At 49.2% G+C, this 12,622-nt stretch overlaps 1 protein-coding gene across 1 annotated transcript in view; it reads right to left on the bottom strand.

The window, feature by feature from the left end:
- Nucleotides 1-308: 308 nt before the first annotated feature.
- Nucleotides 309-12,622, bottom strand: part of DNHD1 (dynein heavy chain domain 1) — a 59,476-nt gene continuing 47,162 nt past the window's right edge. The window contains 13 exon segments of the mRNA XM_016133506.2: nt 309-2,127; nt 2,302-3,095; nt 3,304-3,453; nt 3,615-3,706; nt 4,424-4,625; nt 4,711-4,827; nt 5,031-5,217; nt 5,417-6,382; nt 6,494-6,672; nt 6,858-7,010; nt 7,227-7,544; nt 11,484-11,955; nt 12,173-12,604. Of these exon segments, the coding sequence (XP_015988992.2) occupies nt 1,762-2,127; nt 2,302-3,095; nt 3,304-3,453; nt 3,615-3,706; nt 4,424-4,625; nt 4,711-4,827; nt 5,031-5,217; nt 5,417-6,382; nt 6,494-6,672; nt 6,858-7,010; nt 7,227-7,544; nt 11,484-11,955; nt 12,173-12,604 (4,428 nt within the window). The 3' untranslated portion in view covers nt 309-1,761.

Here is a 12,622-nt window from a genome sequence, read left to right as displayed (position 1 = left end):
CAATAAATAGTAGTGATGGTAAACATGGAAAGAGGGTTCATTAATCCAAAAGGACTTCTTTAATAGTTTGCTAATCTCCTCCCTGGTTGACCATGGGAAAGAAAAAGGAATAGTTTCTAAGAAAAATGGAGACTTTTGCTTCTCTGCTCAGCCTTTTGTTAAAAGGCATTGGTTGCACCACAGTCACTGGGGAGTGGGGAGACTGTGAAGAAGTTGGGCATCAACATTCAGTATGTACTTTGTTTGCATTTCCCCCCACCATGTAGCTCGCACCTAGCTAGAGAGCAAGGGAAATAAGTTGTCCTAGGAGGTTTTGGTGCTTGGGGGTGGAGAGAGTAAGCCCGTGCAGACCTTTAGCTCTGCCATCCTCTAACTCGACTTTTATCAGAGGTTCGCCCTGGGATAGCATTTAATCATGCAACTAATAACAACATAACATATCAAAGCAGAACTCGATTCCCGACCCCCAAGCTGTCTGTCCCTCAGATTGCCCATCTCAGTTAATAATACCATGATCCATCTAGTTGCTTGCCCCTCAAATCTAGGAGTCATTCTAGATTTGTCTTCTCCCCTCATTCCACATCTGATCCATCAGCAAATCCTGTTGCCTTTGCCTCTAGAGTATTTGCTAAATCCATTTATTCTCCTTCTTCATTGTTATGACCCTCATCCAAAATCTGTCATCTCTCACTCGAATTACTTCAATAGCTTCCAAACAAATCCTCCTTGTTACTCTGGATTTCTTCTACCCATTCACGATAGAACAGCCAGTATGATCTTTGAAAAATGTAAATCAGATCATGTCATCTCCCACCTAATACTCTCCAATATATTCCTCCTTATGCTTTTAGAAAATACAAGCTCATTCTCATGAAAAGACTGTGTGATCTGCCCCTTTCTAATCCTTTCCATCCTCTTGGCTCACTCTGCCCCTCACTTACCATGCTCCAGCTACACATTCTGTTCCTTGAATACCCCAGGGTTGTTCTGCCTCAAGACCTTAGCATCTACTGAGCACTCTAACAGAAATACTCCTCCTAGATCTTCGAATAGCTCCCTTTCAATTATTCAGGAAGCCTTCCCTGACTACCCAAACTGTATTAACTGCTCCCCTCTGGTCACTCCCTTAAATGTCAGCCTACTTTATTCTTTTTATAGCACTTAAAATCATCAAATTTAACTTATTTATATGTCGACCTTTTATTGTCTGTCTCCCTGCATTAGAACAATTTCATCAGTGCCTGGAAGAGCACCTAGCTCAGAGGAATACTCAACAAATAATTGTTGAATGAACATAGGACCTTGGATCTTATTTAACTTTTGTTTTTTTGTGAGTATGGCTCACTCAGAGAATCTATTGTAGGGGAAGGGATGACTCCTAGGCACAATTGGAGCATTCCCAATAATACCACTAAGTGTCTTAAGAAATCATTTTGAGTTCTAATGTTATCCCTTTAAAAATAACCTTTATGGATTTAGCACAAATGCTGAGACCACAGTATAGAGCTGGGCAAGGATTTGAGATCCTGTATGTTAGCCATCCCCAGATCTGCCTAGTGCCTTGGATGCATGACCAATAGCAGACCCACCCTCCTCTCTCCTGGTTGCCAGGCACGCACCCTCCTCTCACCTCTCTCCTCAGTTGTGCACTCTGTGCTTTCCCATTAGTGTGTTACATCCTTGGTGTGCACACACCCTACATTGCTTCTAAATCTCAGAATTGTCTCATGGAATCACTCCAACTTTATTTTGGTTGAGGGCTCAGGACAGGGGTGGGCTGCACACATGGACCCGCCGTTGGACACAGATGGAGGGACTGAGCTTCGTGGGCAGGGGCAGGTGCATCAGGATGTTTCTGCTGTGCAGCCTCGTGGTGCCGAGGGGCCCTTCCATGTAGACAGGACAAGAATATGTAGCCAGGCCAGCATGGGGGGCATGGGGTGGCTGGTCATTGGTGCTCTGGGCCTGGGCACGGACACTGACGCTGACAGGAGGCAGAGGGCTGGGCTGGCTGGATAGACTGTCCTGCAAGGCCCCAGCAAGTGGGTCCCACTCCGCATTCCAGAGCTGTAGCCCAATCAGCAGCAGCCCCATCTCTGGAACTGTGAGCTTTGAGTCGTTCACCACCTGGGGGCGCCAAAAGCTGGTCAGGCAAGGCTAGAAAGCCGAAGTAGTCACGGTGGAGCGCAATCAGAAAAGCAGATGGGCAAGATGACTAAGAGGGAAGCTGGGGTAATTGCAAGGTGTAATCATGGACACTGAGGGGGCGGAATTAGAAACAAAAAGGCGGCTCTAAGATACCTGGAAGTGCAGAGGGTTGCTGTTTAGCTCCTGACGTTTATGGGGGAGCCAATTGGAGCTGGAACCTTGGCAACCAGGCAGATTCGAACTGGACGCATATTGGTCAGTAGCAAAGGCAGCCTCCCAACGCAGTGACAGCAGCAGACGACGCGGGTGGCGAAAGGCCGATAGGTGAAAGATGCGCTTTGGTACTTCTGTGCCCAGGTATCGAACCAACAGTTGCCCACGGCGTGACAGCTGTCGCAGCCAGTACCAGGGCGGCTGCGGCCCAGCAGGAGCATGAGGTCGCCAAGGCTTGGGTAGGCGGCCAGTCCAGAGAGCGTAGGCCACCGCAGCACAGCGTTGGGAGGCGCACGAGGGCGCGCCCTTCAGCTGCTGCAACAGGCAGTCGAGGTCCCCCTGCAGCACGCTCACCAGCTGGCACAATTCCAGCACCTCCATCTGGAGGAAGCTCTCCAGAGGCTGACGCACATTCAGTCCCAGCACCACACACCCGGCACCAGACTCATCTTGGCGAATGGTGTTGGTCAGCAGAGCCTGTAACGACTCCAGCCTCCGCTTGGCGAGCACCAGGCGTTGCCGCAGCTGCCTTTCGGTGCGCCAGGAGCCTCCCCGAGGCGCAGGCACCCAGGTGGGTGAACTCCGTTGCAGAATGCTCAGGAGAGCACGGCTCTGACGTTGTAACAGCCAGGCCTGGGGGCCAGCACTCAGTCCGCAGACCTGGGGTTCAGGTGGTGTGGGCAGCAGGTGCATCTGTGCCTTGCATTCTGCTATAGCATCCAGCTCCTCTAGCTCTTGTAGTTGAAGGTGAGGGGCGAAAGACAATATGGACTTTTCCCACCCCAGACCCAAGGAGCAGGCCTTCCTCTGACACTTTAAGCCATCACCCCATAACTGTGCCCCCTCCTGCCCCTTTATTGGCACCACTCTTCACATTCCCATGAGGGTAGCACTGCATTTTTCTGTTCTCCACAGAAACACAGATACCTGACTAGAGCTTACCTGGGCTGGGCATCAGAGTGGCCAGCAGATACTGGGGTGTATGTGGTTGGCCCCAACTCTCCTTCCTCGGGCTCAGGCAGGCTTGTGTGAGGCTAATCAGGGCCTCCCTGTCTTTGTCGTCTCCCAGAGCACCCCCATAGAAAACCGAAGCTGAAGATGAGGTCAGAACCCTTCAGTTCCGGCCCCTCCAGTTTCCACCACTTCCTAAACCAAAGTCGTGAACGATGTCCCAGGGCCAGTACTCCCACCTCCACCCCTTTCAGGGCTCTCCTGTGGGCTAATGACTATATGAGTGACAGGAAGGGTCTCACCGGCTAACTCCTGCATGGCAGCACTGGGATTGCTAAGGCTGGCCCATAGCTGGTCTTGGATCTGAAGGACCTGGGTCAGGGTCACTTGACTCCTGGGGGAGGGAAACAGGAAGTAGGATTTCAAAACCATCTATATGCAGAGGACTCCCACATCTTTCTCTCCAGCCCAAACCTCTCCTGAGTTCTAGACTTATGAGGGCTCACTAATCATTGCCACTAGGCGCCTCCAATACAACTTGCCTTCAGTGGAAATACTAGCCACCCAATTGTCCAGGGCAGAAATCTGTCCTGACTCCTCTTCCTCACCCTCATACTCTCCATCCTGCTGTGACTACCCTAGTCCTTACTACCATAATCTTTTCCCTCAAGACTTCCAGAGCCTCCTAAAACTGCTTGCCTCCAGCCTGGCCCCATCTGATCCATTCTCCACACTGAAGCCAGAGTGATCTTTCCAACAGACAACGAGGATAATGTTACTTCTCCTACTTTAAACCCTTCAGTGGCTTCGCACTGTCCACATGGTCTTAAAGGCTCTTTACCACAAGCCTCACCTCTCCCACTCAACGCCCAGCATGTCCACCTCAGCCACACTGAAATCTGTCTTCTTTTGAGCTTAGTTCCCTCTTCTCAGAAAGGTCCCATCTACACCTGATCTACCTCAGCTTTCAAGCCTCAATTCAAAGTAAGATCCTGAAGACCTTAGAGAAGCTTTCCTTGGCTTCCCCCTGCCCTCACTTCCCAGAGATGAATCCCAGCATATGGAAAACAGTGTTTACTGAGTGACTGAACAGCATGGGTGGGTCCCTCACCAATGCCCCCTGTGTGCCTGTAGCTTCATCCCATAGAGCTGCCGGTGTAGCAGGAGACCATGCAGAAGGAGTAGAGGCAGCACCCTGGTAGGAGGTTGCTTGCATAGTTCTTGCTGGGCTAGCTCCATGCTATCAATCAAGACGTGGCTCAGATCCAGGGACTGCTCCCAGAAAACAGGCATGGAGTGGTGAGTTAGCACAGCTGGGGAGGAAGCAGAGTGCTGAGTCAACACAGCACAGTTGCTCTCCTCCCTCCAATCTGAGAGCCTATGGGGGGAGCTCCTCACCTGGTAAGGAAGCAATAGCCTCTGCAGACAAGATAAGCCAAAGACGGAAATCTCTGTGGACCACATTCCTGCTGGTAGGTTGGGCTAACAGCAGGTCTACCTCCTGGTCCGAGACCACTAGGGGTCAGACATGAGGCTGAGATTAGTCGCTGGGTAAAGGGTCAGACACAAGTTTAAGGATCAGAGTTGAGGCTAGGAGGTCAGGAGTCAGAAACGGGACAGGCTGGGAGGTAGGAGACTGGCCATGAAGCCTGAGAGTGCAAGCTCAGGCCCAAGTGTAGGAAAGGGCCCTAGAAATGATCTCTACGTGGCAAACCCACCCATTGCTCCCTCTAACAGCCCCAGCAAGGGCTGTAGCAGCTCTTTCGGCCAGTGAGGCATCAGGTGACAATTCTCCAGCACCAGCCAGTGCCCTTTGTGCATAGCCTGGCATAGAGTGCTGACCACGACTGGGACAGGATCCCAGGCTTCAGAGCCCAAGGCTATCAATTCCAGATGTTTCTGCCCCTGAGGACCAACAGAGAGACATCAGAAGAACTCAAAGTGATCTTATAGTGACTCAATGCCACAATGACCCCCAAAGTCCCTGAGTAATCTGGAAAAACCCATCAGACTGCTGAGAGGGTACCCTCGCCCCGCCACACATACAGCCTATCCCAGCCCATAGGAGCCTGGTCACTCTGTGACCTAGAGGTTTGGCTCGAACCTGCTCATGTTTGGCGGCCAGTTTCTGAATGACAGTCAGGGGATGCAAGATGGCTGTGGGGTGACCAGGTGGTGGCAACAAGATCAGCAGGGGCTGAGTAGCCTGACTGCATTCGAAGGGTATGGTGGAGGTGCTCAGGTTTTCATCCAGGGGCCGGCCCAGGAGGCTAGTGGTAAAGTCTGCGAGTGCACCTGCCAGGCAGTCAGGTCTCAGCACACGCCACAGGATCAGCTTCTGGAGGAGGCTGAGTGGATCAGGCCCAGGCCCAGGTGCAGGCCCCAGAACTGTGGATGACAGTGACAGGTAAGCCTGCCAAACACTGGAGTGGCCTGCCAGGGATGCACGCAGCCCAGCAAATGGGGGCAGCAACTCTAACATCCCACATTCATGCCAGGCTCTCAGCCCTAGCCAGGCTGGCCGAGCTACACCTCGGACTGACTTGGGGCAGACTATGCTGGGAGAGGCTGCCAGTCCAGGACAAAGTGCCAGCCTCTCCAGATCTGGCGCCTTCCTTGCCACTCTCAGCAGAGCCAAAGCACCCAAGGCGCCCACCAAGGGTACGTAGGTCAGGCCCAGTGCAGCCACAGTACTGCCCAACAGGTGGCGGGTCAGCTGTGTTCTCAGCTGCAGCAGATGGCTGGGCAAGTCCTTCCCCTGATGATTCTCACACTGCTTCATGCTGATCAGAGCCTGCTTGGTGGCTGCCAGCCAACTCTCTGGGCTCAGACGGAAAGGTATCTTCAGGTTCTGCAATGGGCTAAGGGCTTTGATAATGGCCATTCCATGCCAGACCACACGCCGATAGGGTGCCCACAATACCACCTCCTTCAGCCTCAGGTCTTCTAGCTCCTCACAATGGGCACGCAGCTGACATAGCTCTGCCTGGGTCCTTACTATGTCCCGCAGGAACTTGGCTGGTTTCTTATGATGTGGGTTCTGGAACAGTAGCATCGTCAGCAGTCGCTCCTGCATACAGTCACTCGTTGCATGGAGCTGGACCTTTCCCACACAGAGTCCACCCCATACCAGGGTCCCTTCCAAAGCTCATCCCAACCCATTGAGCGGGCCCCCAAGCACCTCAGCAGCCTCCACAGCTTCGCAGGTATCTAGGACTCTCATTTTGAGGTCCTGCCAGCGGCTCTCGAGCTCAGGACGCTCTATGCACAAGATTTCATGCAGCATCTGTTCTTCTAGGACATCTATGTTCAGGCTCAGATCCAGCACATTCAGTCCCTTTAGCAGGTCACAACCTAGCACTTGGGGTCACATGAGAGACAGTTAACCCCTTGCCCTTGGCAGAGCCATTCGGGGGTGGGTAACGCAGTCAGTACGGCTCTCTGCTACAGTCCTGAGCCTGCTCTGGGCCAGGCTGAGCGAGTCTGTAAGCCTAAGTGTGTCCACAAAGCTGTGCTGTGCTGGCAACTTACCCACTGAGCCTCACCTTTTTCCAGGGCACTGAGGGGTAGGGTAGTGCTCAGATAGAGACAGAAGCCAGACTGAACCTGGGGTGGACTCAGCTGCTCTCGCTGCAGTAGCCATTGAAGTTCTGGGCACCCTAGGCCCAGCTCCATGTTGGTCAGTAGCATAGGATGGCCTGTGGGAGGCAGGCAAAGACACCCTACTGACCATACCAGCATGTAACCCCTACCCCACCCTGCATAAAATCTGACTCTTCGGAGCTCCCTGCTAGCAGATAGCAGGGTTCCCTCAGGACTCTTCAACAGGTTCGTGCCTGGGGCGAAGGTGGGAACTGAGAACTGAGTGAGGGGAGGACAGAAAGGGAACTTGATGGGTAGTGACCAGTTCTTACCACTGGCAGCTGCTTCCCGGAGCTGAGGACCCAAGTCTGGGTCAGCGCCTGAGAGTACGTGGAGGTGGGGAAGGGGTGGAGACTGGGTCTCAGGGGCTGGCCTTGACTCCTGCCTCTCCGTCTCATCCTCCTTGTTCTTTTGCTCTTGTTTCTCTTCCTCCTCCTGCTGCTCTTCCTCTTCTTCCACCTCTTTCTCCTCCTCCTGTCCCCCTTCCTCTGCCTTCTGCTCTTTTGTCTCGTCCTTAGCCTTATCACTCTCCTCACTATCATCATCTTCCTCTTCACAGGCTTTTTCTTCATTTATCCTAAAGCCCTTCCCTGTGGTGGAAAGATGCAGAGAAGCTCTGCTTAGAGAGGGAAATAGCCTCCTAAGGAGCACCATTCACCCAAGGGCCCCATCTCATGAGGGAAGTCACTTAAGCTCTTTATGACCCAATTTCCTTATCTGCAAAATGCAGATGATATCAGTGGGACCCTCACAGGGTTACTGTGAAGATGCATGAAATAATACATAGAAAGCACTCGCTGGCACCTAGGAAGCATTTGATAAGTGTTAGCTATCATTATTATTACTCTAAAATTCAAGGGAAGAGTTCTAATCACCACTGAAATCAGCTCTGTTTCTGTCTTTCTGTAGGTTGAAGAGTTAGTGCATTTCCCTTTTTGCCTAAGCTAATTCTATCACTAACAAATAAAAGAGTCATCACTAATATAGAAATCAGTGCTTGGAAGAAGCAAGGTATAAGGGAAAGGCCATAAACTATAGAATTGACCAAGTCATGGGCAGCATGGTGGACATGGATATTTGGCTAACCAACAGCTCTCCTCACTCCATTCTCCTTTGCTGCCTTTACTGCAGGAGCAGGAAATGATAAGTACTTTTTTTTTAAGTGTTAAGAACTTGAATTTTAAGCATTTTTAAAAAGTATTAAAATTTAAGAATTTTAAGCATTTTTAAAAAGTATTAAACATTTAAGAAGTGGGCAGGGAGAGGTTGCCAGGTCCAACATTTGGTATATGCATTTCCTGTTGCTTAACAAATTACCACAAAGTTAGCAGCTTAAAAGAACACCTATTTATTATCTCACTTCGGTAGGTTAGAAGCCTAGCACAGCATGTCTGGATGCTCTGCTCAGGGGTACCTTGAGCTAAAATCAAGGCATCAACTGGGGCTGCAGTTCTCATCTGGGACTTGGAGCCTCTTCCAGGCTTATGGTTTTTGACAGACTTCATTTCCTTTTCACACTTTCCTGTAGCCCACTCCATCTTCAAACCAGCAATGGTTCATTGAACCCTTCTTGTATTTCACATCTTTCTGACTTCCTCTTCTTTCCTCTTTTCTTCTTCAAAGAGCACAGGTGATTACAGTGGGCCTACCTAGATAATCCAGGATAATATGTCTATCTTATTGATACTACCTTAATTACATCTGAAAAAGGGGACAGAAATGGCTATCAGCAACTCTGACATGATGCTTGGAGGGACAGCGGCCAATTCGATGACAAATTGCTACAAATATGGTCACTTAAAACAACAGAAACTTATTCTCTAATAAGTTTCTCTGAAGGCCAGAAATCCAAAATCAAGTTGCTGGCAGACAGCACTCTCTCTGAGGCTTTAAGGGAGACTCCTTCCTCGCCTTCTCCAGCTTCTGGTGGTTCCAGGAGTTCCTTGGCTTGTGGCTACCTAACTCCACTATCTCTATTTTCACATGGCCATCGCGCCTGTGTACCTGTGCCTTGATTTCTGTCTCTTATAAGGATACTTGTCATTACATTTATGGCCAACTCAGATAATCTAGGATGATCTCATTTCAAGCTCCTTAACTTAATTACATCTGCAAAGACTCTTTTTTCAAGTTAGGTCACATTCATAGGTCCCAGGGATTAGGATATGGGGGGTTGGAGGGTGGGGCGCCATTCTGCCCACAACAATGATAAGCCAACATGCTAAGGATCATAGAGCAGAAAGAGAAAAATCTGGGTGCTTAAAGGCAACACTGAAGCCATGTACCTGCTTATCTCAGTGCTTCTTAAAATGTGAGATAAATTCCTTTGTTTAAGCCATGGTAGGTTGAGTTTTAGTTACTGGCAGTGAGAACATTTCTAACTGATACAGTGAGTTGGGGGGTGGAGGCAGCAATGAGGATTTTTCTTTTCCCTACTGGGAAGGTGGCTAGGCTATGTGGTAGGTTAAAAAAAAAAAAATTAGTTTATCTCATGGGATTTGGATCATGTGCTCACTGAACTTTAGTGGATTTAATAGAAGATGTTAGAGTATGCTGGTTACTTATCTACTTAGATGAAGCAACCTCCAGAAAAAAACTTTAAGGCAAGTTCTTTTTGCTCATATTTAGCAATTTCAGACCATGGATTGTGAGATACTCCTACACCTTGCTAATTTATAAAAATGATTCTCTACTTCATGTTGCAGGGAATAGGAAATTATGGGCTACTGAAAGAGCCTGATTTTCTGGGTCCATCCCAAGCTCTTCTCTCTATGCATTCTCTGCTTGGCAAAGATAATAGTCTCTCTCTCCTTTTCAACTTGGATACAGCCCAAAGTAATAAGGGCTATGTTCCATGGCCTATAAGCCTCAGGTCACTGCTCAGACTATTTTCTTAACAGCTCTGAGGTGAAGGCCGAGTTTTAGATGGATAACAATTACACTAAGCTTAGAATTGGTGGAGCCCCCAGAACCAATATTAAGAGACAAAAGTGGGAAGATATGGTTTAAATTCAAGAATGAGAATGTATCAAGATTTCTGGCATTGGTTAATAGCTAATAGAATCCTTATAATTGAAATCTTCAGGAAAAAGATGAAATATTTAAGAGGATTAGTCAGAACCGCCCCCCCCCCAGTCTGATAACAAGTGATCTGTGTTTGCTTAATTTTAAAGCAAATCCTAAGCCCCTATACCACCTTATAAGGTAGAATAGCTATAAACAAGGGATCCTTCCCCGACTTTCCTTTCACAAGTAGTCCTGGGGACGGGGCAAAGAAAATTACACTCACTATTTATCAGAACCCAGGGCAGCTGAACGGGCTGTCCAAGAACTCCATAGCCAATGATGATGATCATTTGCTTTACTGTCTCTGTCTGGCATTGCACAGTACATGCTAGAGACTAATGTACAGTGTGTTTCTTACCCTTTCCCAGTTTCTAAGCAGGATGTTTATTGTAGTTATCTTGATTTGATTTTGCTTCACTTTGCCTGTCAGGTATATTGGTATGACGAGATGGAATGGGATCTATCATAGGTTACAAATCATGAAGAGCCACATCCAGATCTAATCAGGAGCAATAAACATCATTCAGAGTACTTGGACTCAGAACTGAATGCAGCAGCTAGATGTTTCTTTGAAGTGTCTCTTATGAGAGTGGGGGAGAGTTCATTTTTATAGCGACACATGTGATAGTTCTATAATGGGCATTTTTGTAATAGTGCATGGGCACAATGGAAAGTAGTGCTGGATGACCAAGGAATGGACTGTAGTAATGGTAGCAGTAATATATTAGTAGTAATAATGACTAACATTTTGGAGAACTTATTATATATTAGGCACTGTGTAAACCCATTTTATATGAATTGCTATTCTTAATACTCACAATAGTTTATGAGTTGGGCATAATTAAGACCCTTATTTTGTTGGTAAATAAACTTAGGTTTAAAGAGATTAAGTACCTTGCCTTAGGTCAATAGCTAGCTAGCTAAGGACAGATATCTGACCCAGATAGTTTGATTATAGAGCCCATGTTACAGACTCCTTTATTGTACACCTTCCATTGGAGATGTCTGTTACTCTCACCAATGCAATCCCTAACCCCTTCTTTTGGGAAATAAAACACTTTTACTTTCTTCCCCTAGGAGATGCTTTTTCGGACACTCCACCCAGATGGGTCCTGATCCAAGCAGAACCAATGGAAATTTTACCTCAGAAGTCCTGAACATAGGACACATTTGGCTAGGAAAGCTCTGAGTTGTAGGCCAAGTTTCCAAGAGTGCTGAGCAGACCAAGGAAGGGGAAGATCATGGACTCGTCAGCCATGTAGATTTAGAATCACTGCATTATGGGCCAAAAAATGCAAATAAGACCTAATTTATTAATATTATATAGGCTGGTGAAATCTGAGATGCCCTGCCATGACATGAAAATTTAGAATCTTCATTATGGAAGGGAAGATCACACATGGCTTGAGTGTTGGCCAGTTCAGCCGCTCGAGGAGCATTGTGATTATCATCCTTGGCTTTACCTCTGCTCTTGGTGGGACCTGGGGCCAGGCGCCTAGTCTCTTCCAGAGGCAGTGGGTTCAGCCAGATGAGGGCCTGTTTGCTGGGGTCAAGTAGCAGAGGCCAGCGGCAACTGAAGTAGTGACTGCGACTTCGCAGAAGTAGGCCTGCCAGGCGGGCTGACTTTGCCTGTGGCTTCCGGTCTCGGTCCCACTGGAACTGTTCAGATTCAGAGCTCAGCAAGGACAGAAGGCTGAAGGGAGAGCGTGTGGAGAGCAGGGGGTTCTTTGGTGGCACGAGGACAGATTTCTGATTCTGCTTCAGGGCCTGCGCCACATCATCTGGGCCCAGGGTCTCCTGAAAACCCTTACACAGAGCCAGCCACTTGTCCAGTAGCTCCTGGCGCCTCAGTGGTGGGAAGGGACCCAGGTAGATGATGGCAGCTGAACACAGGAGGGCATCTCCGATCACTGTCAGGCAGTACCCTTTCAACTTCTGATGTGGAAGGGAAGACCAGAGGGTGTGTAGGGCAGTGAGAAGGATATAGGCAAAGGGTTTGGCAGAGAGGGAACAAGGCAGGGTATGGAGGAAAGCATGGCAAGGAGGGGAGAGTGGGACAGAGGGGGGCAGTGAGGGCACAGAGGGGAGCAGAGGAGTGCAGGCAGTGGTGCAGAAACAAACTTTGGGAGAAAATCCAGGCAGAGCTGGTTACCTGAAGCTCTGAAGTCCAGGAATGCATGGGTGTGAGCAGTGCAGCCTTTATGGGCCACTTGTGATACTGGTCACACTGAGCCCAACTGAGATTCTCTACCAGATGGTTATGGGAAGCCTGGACATCCTCTAGCTTCTTGATCAGGGCCAAATTGTGCTCTAGGATCTCCTGAGCCTGGAACTGGTAGTGGGCCAGGCGGGCCTGCTCCCGAGCTCGTGTTGCCTCTACCTGCCGCAGCAGCAGGCCTGTGGGCAGTCCTCGGCGTTGTGCCAGCCTGTAGTGCAGAATGGCCCAGAGCCAGGCTGCCAGGCTTGCTGCAGGTGCACTTACTGCCCGCAAGGCTGCATCACTCATAGCCGGAGCCTTCAGAGCTAGGTTTAACTTCATTATCTCTGAGTCCGTCATCTTCTCCTTGGGGAAGAACACCAGCTCCTGGGAGAGTGTATGTTG

Source organism: Rousettus aegyptiacus, unplaced genomic scaffold, assembly GCF_014176215.1.
Source record: "Rousettus aegyptiacus isolate mRouAeg1 unplaced genomic scaffold, mRouAeg1.p scaffold_m13_p_5, whole genome shotgun sequence".
NCBI lineage: Eukaryota > Metazoa > Chordata > Mammalia > Chiroptera > Pteropodidae > Rousettus > Rousettus aegyptiacus.
Note: the sequence above shows the minus strand (reverse complement) of the source record. Positions and strands in the feature narration are given on the sequence as shown.